The 13,421-nt window shown below is 43.7% G+C and overlaps 1 protein-coding gene across 5 annotated transcripts in view; it reads left to right on the forward strand.

Moving 5' to 3' along the window:
* Positions 1–629: 629 nt before the first annotated feature.
* srgap1a (SLIT-ROBO Rho GTPase activating protein 1a) overlaps positions 630–13,421 on the forward strand; it is a 317,376-nt gene continuing 304,584 nt past the window's right edge. For all 5 annotated transcript variants that reach the window (XM_059977536.1, XM_059977537.1, XM_059977541.1 and 2 more), the window contains exon 1: positions 630–775. In XM_059977536.1, the coding sequence (XP_059833519.1) occupies positions 709–775 (67 nt within the window). In that variant the 5' untranslated portion in view covers positions 630–708. The remainder of the gene's footprint in view (positions 776–13,421) is intronic.

Below are 13,421 nucleotides of genomic sequence, written 5' to 3' on the forward strand. Positions count from 1 at the left end.
GACGTTGCCGGCGGTGTTCTATTTTCGAACGTTGCCCGGGCGATGGAACGCGGGGTTGGTCGCCTCGGACGTCAATCACAGGCAGGGGGAAATGGGCTTCCGCTTTCACGTTAGGGTGAGTCAGTCGCCTGCTTTTGGAGCTGGCGTGAGTCGTCAGCAGGGCAGCGGCAAACTTTTCGGCTTCTTAATGTGGCGCAGAGGAATTGCGCGGCTCTAATAAGTTGCTATCATTTCAATATTTGCCACAGGCCCGAGTATATTGGAGGGTTATTTTTGGTTGGAAACGTGCAGTTTTTGCAACAAATGAAATAGTAAAAAAGTGAGCGTTGCTGGATCATGTGAATTGAACTCCCAGTGCTGAGGTTTAAGGGACTGAGAGGGAGATTCCATTCTACCGTCGCTGTTAGATTTGTTACCAGCGGCTACACTGCAAAATTCCCAGCTGACAAAAGCCTTGCTGATTATTATTCCCAAATCCGAACGATGTTTTGCAAACTTATCCCGCGTTATTAAAAACCTGGAATATGGAGCGGTGCTGATCGCCCATCGACCTACCTGTGTGCTCCCTTGGGTGACGGATAGGAATCGGTTCCGCCGGACAACTGAATGCCCACGGCACTCCCGGACATCGCAATTCTGGAAATTATAGAGAGGACATCAGAACAGGGGGTTTAAGAGAGAGATTTAAACAAAAAGGACTGGGGAAAAATGTCAACTCCCACCAGGTACAAGAAGGATAAAGAAATTGTAACCGAATATGAGACACAAATGAAAGGTAAGATTACCACAAATATTGATGTTAAAACCTCTCCTTTTTCCCATGCGGGATTAAGGGTGTGGAGATGGATGGTTATATCTGTAATGCACTTCCGCCTATTTTAAATGAAAATTGCATTAAAATCCAGACAAGCGATTCTTCTAGTGACGCCTGAAGGAGTGGTTCGTGAAATTCGAGGTCGGTGTATCGGATTTGCATTACAAACGAGAGAATCGATTTCATTTGACTTGATGGTGCGAGTGGCAAGGACTCGCACTGTTGGAACAGGGTCGAATGAAACCAGATCTCCTGTTGCATGGGTTAATTTAGAGAATAACTTCAAAATTATGTATTATTTTTCCGCCACCCCGATCGCGCACAGGAGCCGTAAACAAGTGCAAGGTGAAGTGCCGTGTGATTAAAGCTCTTGGAAATGGACTGAAAAGAAGACCAACAACGGGCCGTTTCGCCTTCGACTTGCTTGCAGCCTGCCGCAAACGATTGTACAAACGGGCGCGGAAAAAAGGGGCCGGCATATTCCGCTGGGGTCTGGCGGTGGTCCGGCACCGAAGTTAGCGAGCCGGAAACCGAGCGCCTCTGGAGTGGAGACCCCAACACCCTTCTGCTCCAACCGGGCTGCGCGCTGGGGAAGTGACCCCGAGTGTGTGGAAACTCTCCGTACCAACATAAAGCCTTCTGAATCAATCGCAGCAACGATTCCTTAAATGTACCTAAACCCCTGGCAAACCAAAAATAGCCAGTAACGGCTGATAAACTTTAGGAAAATGTGGTGAGTTGCAACACAAAGAGTAATTCCCATAATATTTAGTATAACCGGTAGGTATTGACGATGTCAAATGAATCAGTTGTAGAACTCTTTCGCTCACCACAGGCAAATTAGCTTTAAGCAGCATTTAGGGTTGCAAATAATTTTACTACCCATTTTCCATCCTGGAGTGGATAGGAGGTTGATGCAACCTTGTAGAAGCGTCAGTTCTCACTCGTTTTGACTTTGCATTTAAACCGGAAAAAAAAGTTGCGGAGATGCGCTTGCAAGCGGGTTAGAACTGGGCTGTGGAAGTAGGACGTGTGTCTCCACCGTGTCTGAGCCGGAACGTGGGACAGTATACAGTATTTGCCTTCGAGTCTGTAATGAGGTCACGGTGGCCTCTTTAGAGTTGGACGGTTCATTTTTGGCCCCTCCCATGTATCGTCGCAGAGTCCTAGAGTAATATAACATGAATACCAACCATTCGGCCCATCCAGTCCATGCAGACCAGCTGGTCTCAATTTCTAGCGTTTGGCCCCTGCATATACCTCCCCAAATATTTTTTTAAAGTACTATTGTACCTGTCTCAACCACTTCCTCTGGCATCACTTTGCAATCCATATGGTCACTTACCCTCTGCATGAAAAAGTTGCCCCTCAGGTCCCTTTTAAAAATTTAACCCTTCTCGCCCTAAACCTATGTAACCTTGGACTTCTCAACCTTGGGGAAAAGACAGTCACTATCCACTCTTGTCATCGTCTCATAATTTTAAACACTCTTATAGAATCGCTTCTCATTCTCCTTCATTGCAATGGGGAAAAAGATCTTGCCTGACCAGTCTTTCCCTATTACAACACAGGCCCTTCAGTCCAGGCAATACCTTCACTGCACTCTTTCCTTTCCAGGGTAACCAGAACTATACACAGTACTAGGGAAATTGCCTGGTCCTCTACTCTATTTTCTTCACTGTTGAAATCGTAAAAGATTTATGGCCCTGAACCAGGGTTCCCAAGTTGGGGTCCATGGACCCCTTGCTTGATGTTACTGTTCCATGGCATAAAAGAGGTTGGGAACCCTTGGTCTAGAAGGACCCCATCATGCCCTTTTGCCTATGCTATCCATTGAAGCAATAGTGAATGATGGAATTGTTCATGGGTCAGGCAGCATCTGGGGAGAGGGAATCCAGGATTGTAGGTTTCAGGTTAATGTCTTTCCATCAGAAATGCTTTTGTTCTGGTGAGCTAACACTGGCCTGAGGTATTAACTTTGCTTTAATCTCTCTGCAGGTGCTGCCTGACTAGCTCTGCATTTTTAGCAGTTACAGATGCTTGAAATTTGGGGTGGTTGGATTATTTGAAATACCATTCAAACTTGATCTACATTCTCACATTCCAAAGCCTTGTCTCATAGCACACCAAGCCCATCTTTGCTACCTTCAGTCAGGGTTAGTGGTGACACTTACTGCCCAGCACAATCCTTGCAAAAGGTGCATTTCAAAGTAATTTTATTTTCAAAGTATGTATAGGTTATTTATTTTCTTGCAGGCATTCACAGTAGAACAAAGAATTTCAATAGAACCAATGAAAAACTCTACACAAAAGAGACTAGATAAATGATGCAAATACAAAAAGGAACAAGTGTTAATAAATATATTAATAACATTGGTGACAGGAGTTGTAGAGTCCTTGAAAGTGAGTCTGTAGGTTGTGTTTTCTGTATGTGTGAGACAAATAAAGGTAGTCTTTACGTTTTTTTATTCAGACAGCAACTTCCACTCAAAGGATGAAACTTTTTTTCTTCTAAATGTACCACTGTTATTTTGAATCTGTGCTGTCTAGTATAGTTATTGCCATCTTAGCCAAGAGAGTTTGGAGCTTGTTATTTGCCATACTTGGCCCTCTTATCGTTTTACATACTTGGGGTAAGTCTCATTGTTCAGAAAATTTTGCCTCTTCATTGAGTTTTTCTATGAGTGGTGAAGCCTGAATAAGTGTTAAGTGAGTTTTCTGTAATGTGCAGCAGTCCCAGCTGACCTCACTGCTGTTGTGCTCTGTGCCTCAGCCAAAAAAGGAGCACGTCCCATATGTCTTCGCAGCCACTTGATCCCCCAAACCTTTGGATTCAAGTCATTCAGTGCAAAGGGTGTAATACCTTTTACACAGACTTGTCTGCAGCGGCACAGATGGCGGGGGAGTTTTTGCAAGCTAGCTATAAACGTGTGGAGCCAGTGTAAACACACTAGCTGTTTCCAGGGTGTAAACTTCCAGGAAATGATGATGATCACATTGTGAAATTAGGCATCTGGGAAAATGTATCAGTAGGGATGTGTACTGCAGGCTTTTAAAATCATAATTGTGATTCATATCCTGGGAATGCACTTTTCAGTAAGACTGACACTTTCTGCACTGCCATTTATGTGATTCATGAAAAAAGAAGAGTTGCATTAGCTCTGAGAAATGCTCCTTCAGCGAACCTGTTAACCCTTTGTGGTCCCTTGCTGAGTCTCATCCCCAACAATGCAGCTTCACCCCACAGACTGAGTAATAGTGATTAAAAGATGAGTCATTATTCAGCATCCTCCTACTTCTGCTATGCAAACTTTGCCCTCATTTGGTCTCACCCGTCATGATACCACAGTAGCATGGTGGTTAGTGCGATGCTATCACGCCTCGGGGCATTCCAGAGTTCAGAGTTCAGAGTTCAATCCTGGTGTCGTCAGTAAGGAGTTTTTATGTTCTCCCAGTGAGTGCATGGGTTTCCTCCTGCAGCCCAGGATGTACCATTTAGTAGATTAATTGGACATTATAAGTTGTCCTGTGATTAGGCTGACATTTAGTGGGTGGGTTACTGGGTGGTGCTGTTTTATACTCCTTCCCCCCCCCCCCCCCCCAACCTTATTCTGGCTTCTTCCCCTCTTCCCCTCAGTCTTGATGAAGGGTCTCAGCTTGAAACGTCGACAGTTTACTCATTTCCATAGATGCTGCTTGATCTGCTGAGTTGCTCCAGTATTTTGGGTGTGTCGCTTTGAATTTCTAAGTTCAAGGTAAATTTATTATCGAAGTATGTATAGGTCATCTGAGATTCATTTTCTTGCAGGTATTCACAGTTGTATGAAGAGATACAAAGCAATTACTGAAAAAATATACATATAAAGATTGTCAATCAACCGAAATGCAAAAGAAGACAAATTGTACAAAAAAAAAAGCAAATAAATAATACTGAGAACATGAGTTGTGGAGCCTTTCAAAGTGAGTCTATAGGTTTTGGAGTTAGTTCAGTAGTAAGGTAGTGAAATTATCCACACTGATTTGGGAAACTGTTGGTTGAAGAATAATAACTGTTCCTGAACCTGGCAGTGTGGGACCTAAGGTTCCTCTACCTCCTTCCTGATGGATTTTCAGCCCCTGCAAAATTTCTTGTGTTGACGTAAGTAGATAGGTTAACACATGATTTATCAGCTTTTTCACTTCCAGCACGAACAATTGGAATACATTTAAAAAAAACCAAAATCATGTTATGACCCTATGAACTAATGAAATTTAGTGAATCAGGCAGCATCAATGTAAGAGAATAAACAATCAACATTTTGGGCTGAGACGCTTCATCGGGACTGGGGGCAGAAGCCGGAATAATAAGGTGGGTAGAGGAGAAAGAGTACCTCAATTCCTTCAACTTGATGCCATGAACACTGATGTCTTCAGCTTCTGGTGGTTTCTTTCTCTTCCTCCTCCTCTCTTTTTCCACTCTGAATTCTGGTTACCCTCTCATCCAACACCTCCCTCTCCTCCTCCTCCTCCCATGACCCACTGTTGTCTCCTATCAGACTATTACTACTTCAGCCCTCTGCCTCTTCCACCTGTCACTCCCAGCTTCTTACTTCATCCACCTTCCACCTCATCTGCTCTCGCCTCTCACCTGCCATCTTGTACTGCTCTCCCTCCACCACCACCTAATTTTGACTTTTGCCATCTTCCTTTCCAGTCCTGTTGAGGGGTTTTGGCCCAAAACATTAACTGTTTATTCCTCTCATAGATGCTGTCTGATTTACCTCCGGCATTTTGTGTGTGCTGCTCAAGATTACCAGCAATAGTTCAATGGTTCTATATAATATCAGATAATGTATACAGTATACACCCTGAAATTCTTACCCTCTGCTGATATCCTCGAAGCAAGAAAAACCCAAAGAATGAATGACAGGAAAACATGAGAACTCCAATGCCCTCTGCCCCTTCCCACACACAAGCAGCATCAACCCTTCCCTTCCCACGAATTGTTCTCACGTAGAGCACTAGGGTTCCCACCACCCACCATGAAAACAACAGCAAAGCCCCAAAGAGAGACCACAGTCTACAATCCATCAAAAACTGACAGTTCACTCCACAGGCTCTCTCACACCAACAGGGGAGAGACAGATATCACTTCTGCCACAGTGAGAGGGGAGACCACAGTCACTATTTCGATGTTACAGTCAGTCTGAAACGTTGCTTTTTGTTTCGAGTTTCCAACTCGAGAATCGGCAAATCGATTACCAAGTGCTGAGACCTCTGACGGCCACTTGCTCCTTCAATGTTCTGGCTCCCGCTACTCTTCAGTATACGACGCCGGTGACAATTTGTGTCCACAAGGCCCTGCAGGCCCCGGAGGTGTCTGACTTCAGGCCAAACCTGGTCATGGCCAATCGGTGAGCTCCAAGAGCAGCATCAGTCTTTGAATGACGCGGTGGATCAAAGATTGCAATAGAATCACAGCCACTCTGGAACGGAAAACAGAGACGTTAGAATAGGAAGAATTTAACCGTTTCACTGATGAACTGGGAGAAGTTGCCTTCTGGTGCCATCTTTAGTTCCACCCATCTACAGAATCTCCTTCTTTTGTAATTTATCAAAGTTTTTTCTCTCTTCCATCACTAACAATTAAAAATAATTTTAAAAACAAAATAATCATGGTATGAACTAATGAAATTGCTTCCCATTAACTGTGTGCAGATGTGTTGATGTGATGCTTGAGGGGTTGAGTGAATTGGGTGCATGCTGCAGATTCCTTGTGCATTATGTCCCCAAGATCAGCTGGAGCAGTTGTTTATCTCTGTGAGAGGGTGGATATATGACTCTCTCCAACTCCTGTCAGCTGGTAAAATGGGCCAAAGACTCATTCCACCGAAATGCAACACTGAGCATCATAGGAAGAAATTCCTACCTGTGGCCATCAAACTTTACAACTCCTCCCTCGGAGTGTCAGACACCCTGAGCCAATAGGCTGGTCCTGGACTAATTACCACTTGGCATTATTTACTTAATATTTTTAAATTATTTATGGTTTTATATTGCTATATTTCTACACTATTCTTGGTTGATGCGACTTTAAGGAAACCCAGTTACCCTCGGGATCAATAAAGTATGTCTGTCTGTCTGTCGACTGGTCTGGATTGCAATTCATTATTGAGCCTCTTCCCCCAGAGTAATGAGGAGCAATGGATGGTACACGGGTTGGTTAGCACTGGGAAAGATAGTTATTCAATAAAGTCTAGAAAATGATAAAATTTGGGGTGAGGCTACAGTGTGTTGTTGACTTAGCCACCCCACAGTCAACAACATGTACAAGAAGCGGTCCATCAATTAGGTGGCATTCATCACTAAGGGCCCCCACCACACAGGACATGCCCTCTTCTCATTACTACCACCAGGGAAGGTGCAGAAGCCTGAAGACCCACACTCAACAATTCAGCAATAGGTTCTTCTCCACCACCAGATTTCTGAATCCACCATGAATCCCACTTCCTTTTTCTTTTGTGCACTTTTTATTTAGTTTTAAATTTTTAGTGATTTTATATCTTTGCATACATCATAGAACCTACAAAATAATAGTGCAGTTTAGGCCATTTTGCTCAGGATATTGTGCTCTTTTTAATGTAGTCTTAAGATCACGTCAAAGATGACTACTGCAAGTAATAAATCTGATTCCAGCACAGTTTACTCACAACTCCTGTTATACCAATATTAGATCAAATTTTGCCAGTACTTCGTCGAGTGACTGTAGCCTTTAAAGTACCAGCAGGTGTTGGACTGTCAGTTTCATTGTGGGTTTTTCCAGTTCCTTAGATGGCCAGCACAACTTTGTGGGCCGTTGTATGTTCTAGCCGGATCAGTGCTGTTCATGCACACTCTTGCTTATGGTAGGCACTTCCAGATTCCAGCCAAATTCTGGTGGTGGGATTTTCCTGCCTCTACCCCTCTAAACTGAAATGTCTCTGCCTGTCAAAATGCCTTGATGATGTTCTGGATTTTTGAACGAGTTTGTGAAGCTCAATTCTGGCATATAATTCGATAACAGCATGCGCATGTGAGCCTTGTTCTGCAATTGGTTTCCATAGATAGCTGCAATTTGCAGTCTTTTATTATTCATAAGGCCCTGCTGTACCCTCTATTACCACTGGGGCCTTGACTGGAGCACTTTATTTTTTAACCACGGAGTGACATTAACCATTCTGGGAGACAATGATCTTTTTGTTTGGCAGAAAATGCTGCTTTTCAAAGTAGCTGAATAATAACCATGCAAAGTTGTGCATTGTTCCTGGTTATAGAGCATTCAGACTTGAGCGTCAAACTTGAATTGATTTGGAAGCAAATTTAATGGCGAAACTGCTCGGTTAAATATAAATTGTTCTTGTGTAGCACTTGGAATCCTATCTGATAAAGCTTAATGACAAGTAAAGTGGCACATGTAAGCATGCCTCTAACCAATTACCTAACAGCTACCACACACAGACAGCATAGTAATGGCTTTTTTAGTACAGGATCTGTACCTTGGAAGGAAAGAGAGATTGCTTTTCAGTAGCACCTCTCAGATTTCTGTACTGGCTTGCTTTTGAGGTGTAATCACTGCTGTTGGCAAAAACTAACCTGCCTTCGTCAATCTTCTTCGATTCCTCCTAAAAAAAATTCTGTGTGTAGGGGAAAGGTTAGATTGATTTTGATTAGGTTAAAAGGTCAGTACAGTGCCATAGGCTGCAGGGCCCGTGCTGTTTTCTACTGTTGTAATTGAAACGTTCCTCCATATTATGCCATATTGACTACTCCAATCAGCTCCTGTCTTTTCAAATGTACATCAGTCCAGTCCTGTAAGCTCCTTCTTTTTGCCTTCATCTTATTCTCTGTTGCTTTTGATACCCGTACCCAAGGAGAAAAAGATAGGGCACTCTAGCCTATCTATGCCTCTGGTAACATTGTAAATTTTTCTCAATTACAACAAAATGCTGGAAGAACTCAGCAGGTTCGGCAGCATCTGTGGAGAGGTCAATCAGGACTGATAAAGGGTCTCAGCCAAAAGAGTTGACTGTTTATTCCTTTCCGTAGGTGCTGCTGAGTTTCTCCAGCATTTTGTGAGTGTTACTCTGGGGTTTCCAGCATCTGCAGAATCTCTTGTGTTCATTCCTCAGTACTCTTTAGCTCCAGGGAAAACAGCTCCAGCCTATCCATTCTCTCCCCATAATTAATGTCCTCCAGTTCAGGCCACACCCTAGTTGATCTTCACTGCAGCCTCTCCACACAAACACATCCTCCTTCAATGATCAGTTCGGCACACTATATTCCAAGTGGTCAGCAGCCTGTGTTTCTTTACATTCTAAGCAGATCTATGAAAGCAACGTGCCGGGTGCCTGCTTCACCACCCTGCGGTTAAGTTCCTACTCTTTGTCCTATCTCTACATGACTTTCCAAAGTGCTCCATCTCACACTTGTCAGGATTAGTTCCATTTGAAGAATGGAGGGCTCTGGGTGTGAAGGATTTGGTGGATCTTAGAGCAGGTTAAAAGGTTAGCACAGCATCGTGAGCCAAAGGGCCTCTACTGTGCTTCAATACTCCATGTTTTCTGTTTTCTGCTGTAGATTTAGACAATCTTCCTTACTGTCCACAGTGTGGCCGATTTGCTTCCATTTGCAAATCACTTGCTGTTCCTCCGACGTACACATCCCAGTTGTAGCGTAAACAGCACCGGTCCCAGCCCTGATCCTCCAGTACGTTGCTCTTGGGCTGACCTTTGTCCGTGCAAGTGGGACAAGAGTGCAATGTAGCAGGGAAAGGTGAGATTGATTATGGATTAGGTTGAAAGGTTCAGTGTTGTAATTTCCCTGCTGGTGATGTAAGGCTCACTGGTTTGTGGTTACTCAGTTTATTCCTGCCTAATCAACTACCCTGCAGCAATTTACGTATGCCTAGTGAAGATGCAAAAATTTCCTTCAGGGCCTCGGTTGTAACTTCCCCTTGCACTCCCCTGACCCCCGGGATGTATCAACCTAGATGCTTCCTGTGGCTTCTAACACCCCATCTTAATACTGACAATGTACCTCTCCCGTGCTCCATGCTGTTCACATTCTTTTCTTCAGTGAATAGTGAGGAGATGTATTCATTCGAAATCTCACTCACCTGCTCAGGCTCAACGCCTTGGTCCCCAAGTTTCCCTGCCTGCCTTGATTGTAGAATGCCATTGGATTCTCCTTAGATTGCCAGCGATCTAGGAAAAAAGTATAGATATATTTCACAGACTCATGTATATGCATGAAGCAGTTATAATATGCAACAGTTTGGTTTTAAATTGCAAGGGACAGAACAATACAGCACAGTACAGGCCCTTTGGCCTACAATGCTGTGCTAACCTTTTAACCTATCCTTAACATCAATCTAATTCTTCCCTCCTACATAGCCCTCCATTTTCTCTCACCCATGTGCCTATCTATAACAGTTTCTTAAATGTGCATAATGTAACTGCCTCTACTGCCACCCCTGGCTTCCATTTCATGCACCCACCACAATCTGTGTATTAAAAAAAAATCCTACCTCCGATATCCTCTCCCTGTACTTTCCTCCAATCACCTTAAAATTATGTCCCCCTGCATTAGCCAAAATAACAGTATATTGTTAACCTTAATATTAGCATACCATTAGGACTTGCATTGTAGCATTTTTTAATATGTTTTACAGTAAGGCTAATTATGCCTTTTTATGTCAGACCTCTGGTTTCCCCTGATCACAGGTTAGAGGAGTGTCAAATCCAACAGAGGAAGGAGTGCCTGTAAAGGATCGGTTTCGGGATATCCGTGATCTGGAAATCTTGAAATTGCTGGCAGACTTTTTAGACGGAGTGATTTGTTTATTTATTTAACGGCACAGCGTGGAGTAGGCCTTTCCAAACCTTCACCCTCAGCAACCCCTGACAAACCCAATTAATCCTAGCCTAATTGTGGGACAATTTACTGTAGCCAACCTGGTACGTCTTTGGACTATGGGAGGAAACCAGAGGACCTAGAGGAAACATACGCATTCCATGGTGAGGATGTACGGAGAATCCTTACAGAACAAGGTCTCACTCCGGTCCTGTTATGGTCTCAGAAGTGTTCAACTATTTGCTTTTCTCAGCCACTCGTCTGAGATACCAAGAGCGCTGTGTATGCAGGGCCCTTAGCATTGTCAGTGATCCATCCCATCCATCCAACAATCTCTTTGACACCCTACCATCAGGCAGGAGGTACCGTAGCATTAGGACAAGGATTGTTAGGATGGGAAACAGCTTTCCCCCCAGTCATGAGACTACTGAAATCTTAGCCACCACCCAGGAACCACATATGGAGCGTCAGTGGCGTTATACTGTTACTTTTTAGCCTGTGACATAAATGCACGCTGTTAGTTAATTTATTAGTAATGTTATTGCTTTATACCTTGTGTGTAAGTTGTATGTACTGTGTTGTGCACTTTAGGCCATTTGGTGGTATATGTGTATATGATTGAAATTTATGGATGGGGCTTTGGGGTACTTGGAGGCACATGATACAATAGGCTATATTCAGCATAGTTTTCTGAAGAGGAAATCTTGCCTGGCAAATCTATTGGAATTCTTTGAGAAAATAACAGGCAGGATAGAAAAAGGTATTTTATTTGGATTTTCAGAAGGCCTTTGACAAGGTGCCACACATGAGGCTGCTTAACAAGTTGAGAGCCCGTGGTGCAAAAAAGGTGCTAACATGGATAGAGATTGGCTGATTGGCAGGTGGGAATAAAAGGCGCCGTTTCTGGTTGGTTGCTGGTGACTGGTGGTGTGCTGCAGGGATCGGTATTGGGATCATTTCTTTTCACGTTAGATGTGAATGATATGGATAAAGGAATTGATAGCTTTGTGGCCATGTTTGCGGACGATATGAAGGTAGGTGGAGGGGCAGGTGGTGTTGAGGAAGCAGGGAGTTTGCAGAAGAACTTGGATTGGGAGAATGGGCAAAGAAGAGGCAGACAGACATAGTATAGGGAAGTGTATGGTTATGCACTTTGGCAGAAGGAATAAAGGTGTAGATTATTTACGGAGTCCTTGTACAGGATTCCCTGAAGATTAACTTGCAGGTTGAGTCAGTGGTAAGGAAGGCAAATGCAGTGTTAACATTCATTTCAAGAGCACTGGAATATAAGAGCAAGGATGTGATGCTGAGGCTTTATAAGGCACTGTTCAGACTGCACTTGGAGCATTGTGAGCAATTTTGGACCCCTTATCTAAGAAAAGAACCGGCATTGGAGAGGGTCCAGAGGAGGTTCACGAGTATAATCTCAGGAATGAGAGGAATAACATATGAGGAGCATTTGGCTCTGGGCCTGTACTCACTGTTAGGAGAATGGTGGGGAGGGGAACTCATTGAAAGCTATTGAACATTGAAAGGCCTAGATAGACTGGATGTAGAGAGGGTGTTTCAGATAGTGGGGGAGTCTAGGATCAGAGGGCACAGACTCAAAATTGAGGGACATCCATTTAGAACAGAAATGAGGAGAATTTTCTTGAGCCAGAGGGTGGTGAATCTGTGGAATTCATTGCCACAGGTTGCTGTGCAGACTGCTTCATTGGGTACATTTAAGGCTCTTGATTAGTAAGGGTATCAAAGGTTATGAGGAGAAGGCAGGAAAATAGTGTTGAGAGGAATAATAAATTCTGGGGTGGCATGGTAGCGTAGTGGTTAGCACAGCGCTTTGCAGTACCAACTACTTGGGTTCAGTTCCCAGCACTGTCTGTAAGGAGTTAGTATGTTCTCCCTGTGACTGCTTAGGTTTCCTCCGGGTGCTCTGGTTTCCTTCCTCAATCCAGAGATGTACTGCTTGGTAGGATAATTGGTCATTACGATTCGTCTAAGCTCCTGTGATTCATCAAGGGTTAAATTGGGAGTTGCTTGCTGGCGCAGCTCGAAGGGCCGGAAGGGCTTGTTCAACGCTGTATCTCAATACATTAAAAATCAGTCATGATGAAATGGCAGAACAGACTTGATGGGCTGAATGGCCTAATGCTGCCCCTATGTCTTATAATCTTATGAATTGACAATAAACTTGAACTCAATGAGGGGTGCAACATTTGGACCCCCCCCCCCAATAATAAATCACTGGCACCCTGCACCCATGACCTTGTCATTTTCATTTTGCTCTTGTCTTCAGCAGGAGGTGAGCTGTCTGACTGGATTTTTATTATTTTAGATGCAGAAGTGTTACATTGGAATGAAAAGTTCAATATCTTGCTCACATTACAGCACAGAATCTAAGCTGGTATCTTGGCACTGAGCAGTCAGTGGTATAATACGACATTAAGCTTAGCCTTGTACAAGCTTGGCACCCTTCAGAGGCATTGTAGGTGGGCTGAGATGGTGTAGGGACCTAAACCCTGATCAACAAGCCACAAAAATTGATTTATAGAGCAGTTTTTGTGGGAATCCTTTGCAAACATTTTCTGTGGTGACATGGGCATAGAACAGTACATCACTGTAGCGTTCCTTCGGCCCACCTTTTAACCCATCCCTCCTACACAGCTCTCCATTTTTCCCATCTAAGAGTTTCTTAAATATCCCTAATGTATCTGTCTACTATCACCCTGATGGTGTG

Source organism: Hypanus sabinus, chromosome 8 (assembly GCF_030144855.1).
Source record: "Hypanus sabinus isolate sHypSab1 chromosome 8, sHypSab1.hap1, whole genome shotgun sequence".
Lineage (NCBI taxonomy): Eukaryota > Metazoa > Chordata > Chondrichthyes > Myliobatiformes > Dasyatidae > Hypanus > Hypanus sabinus.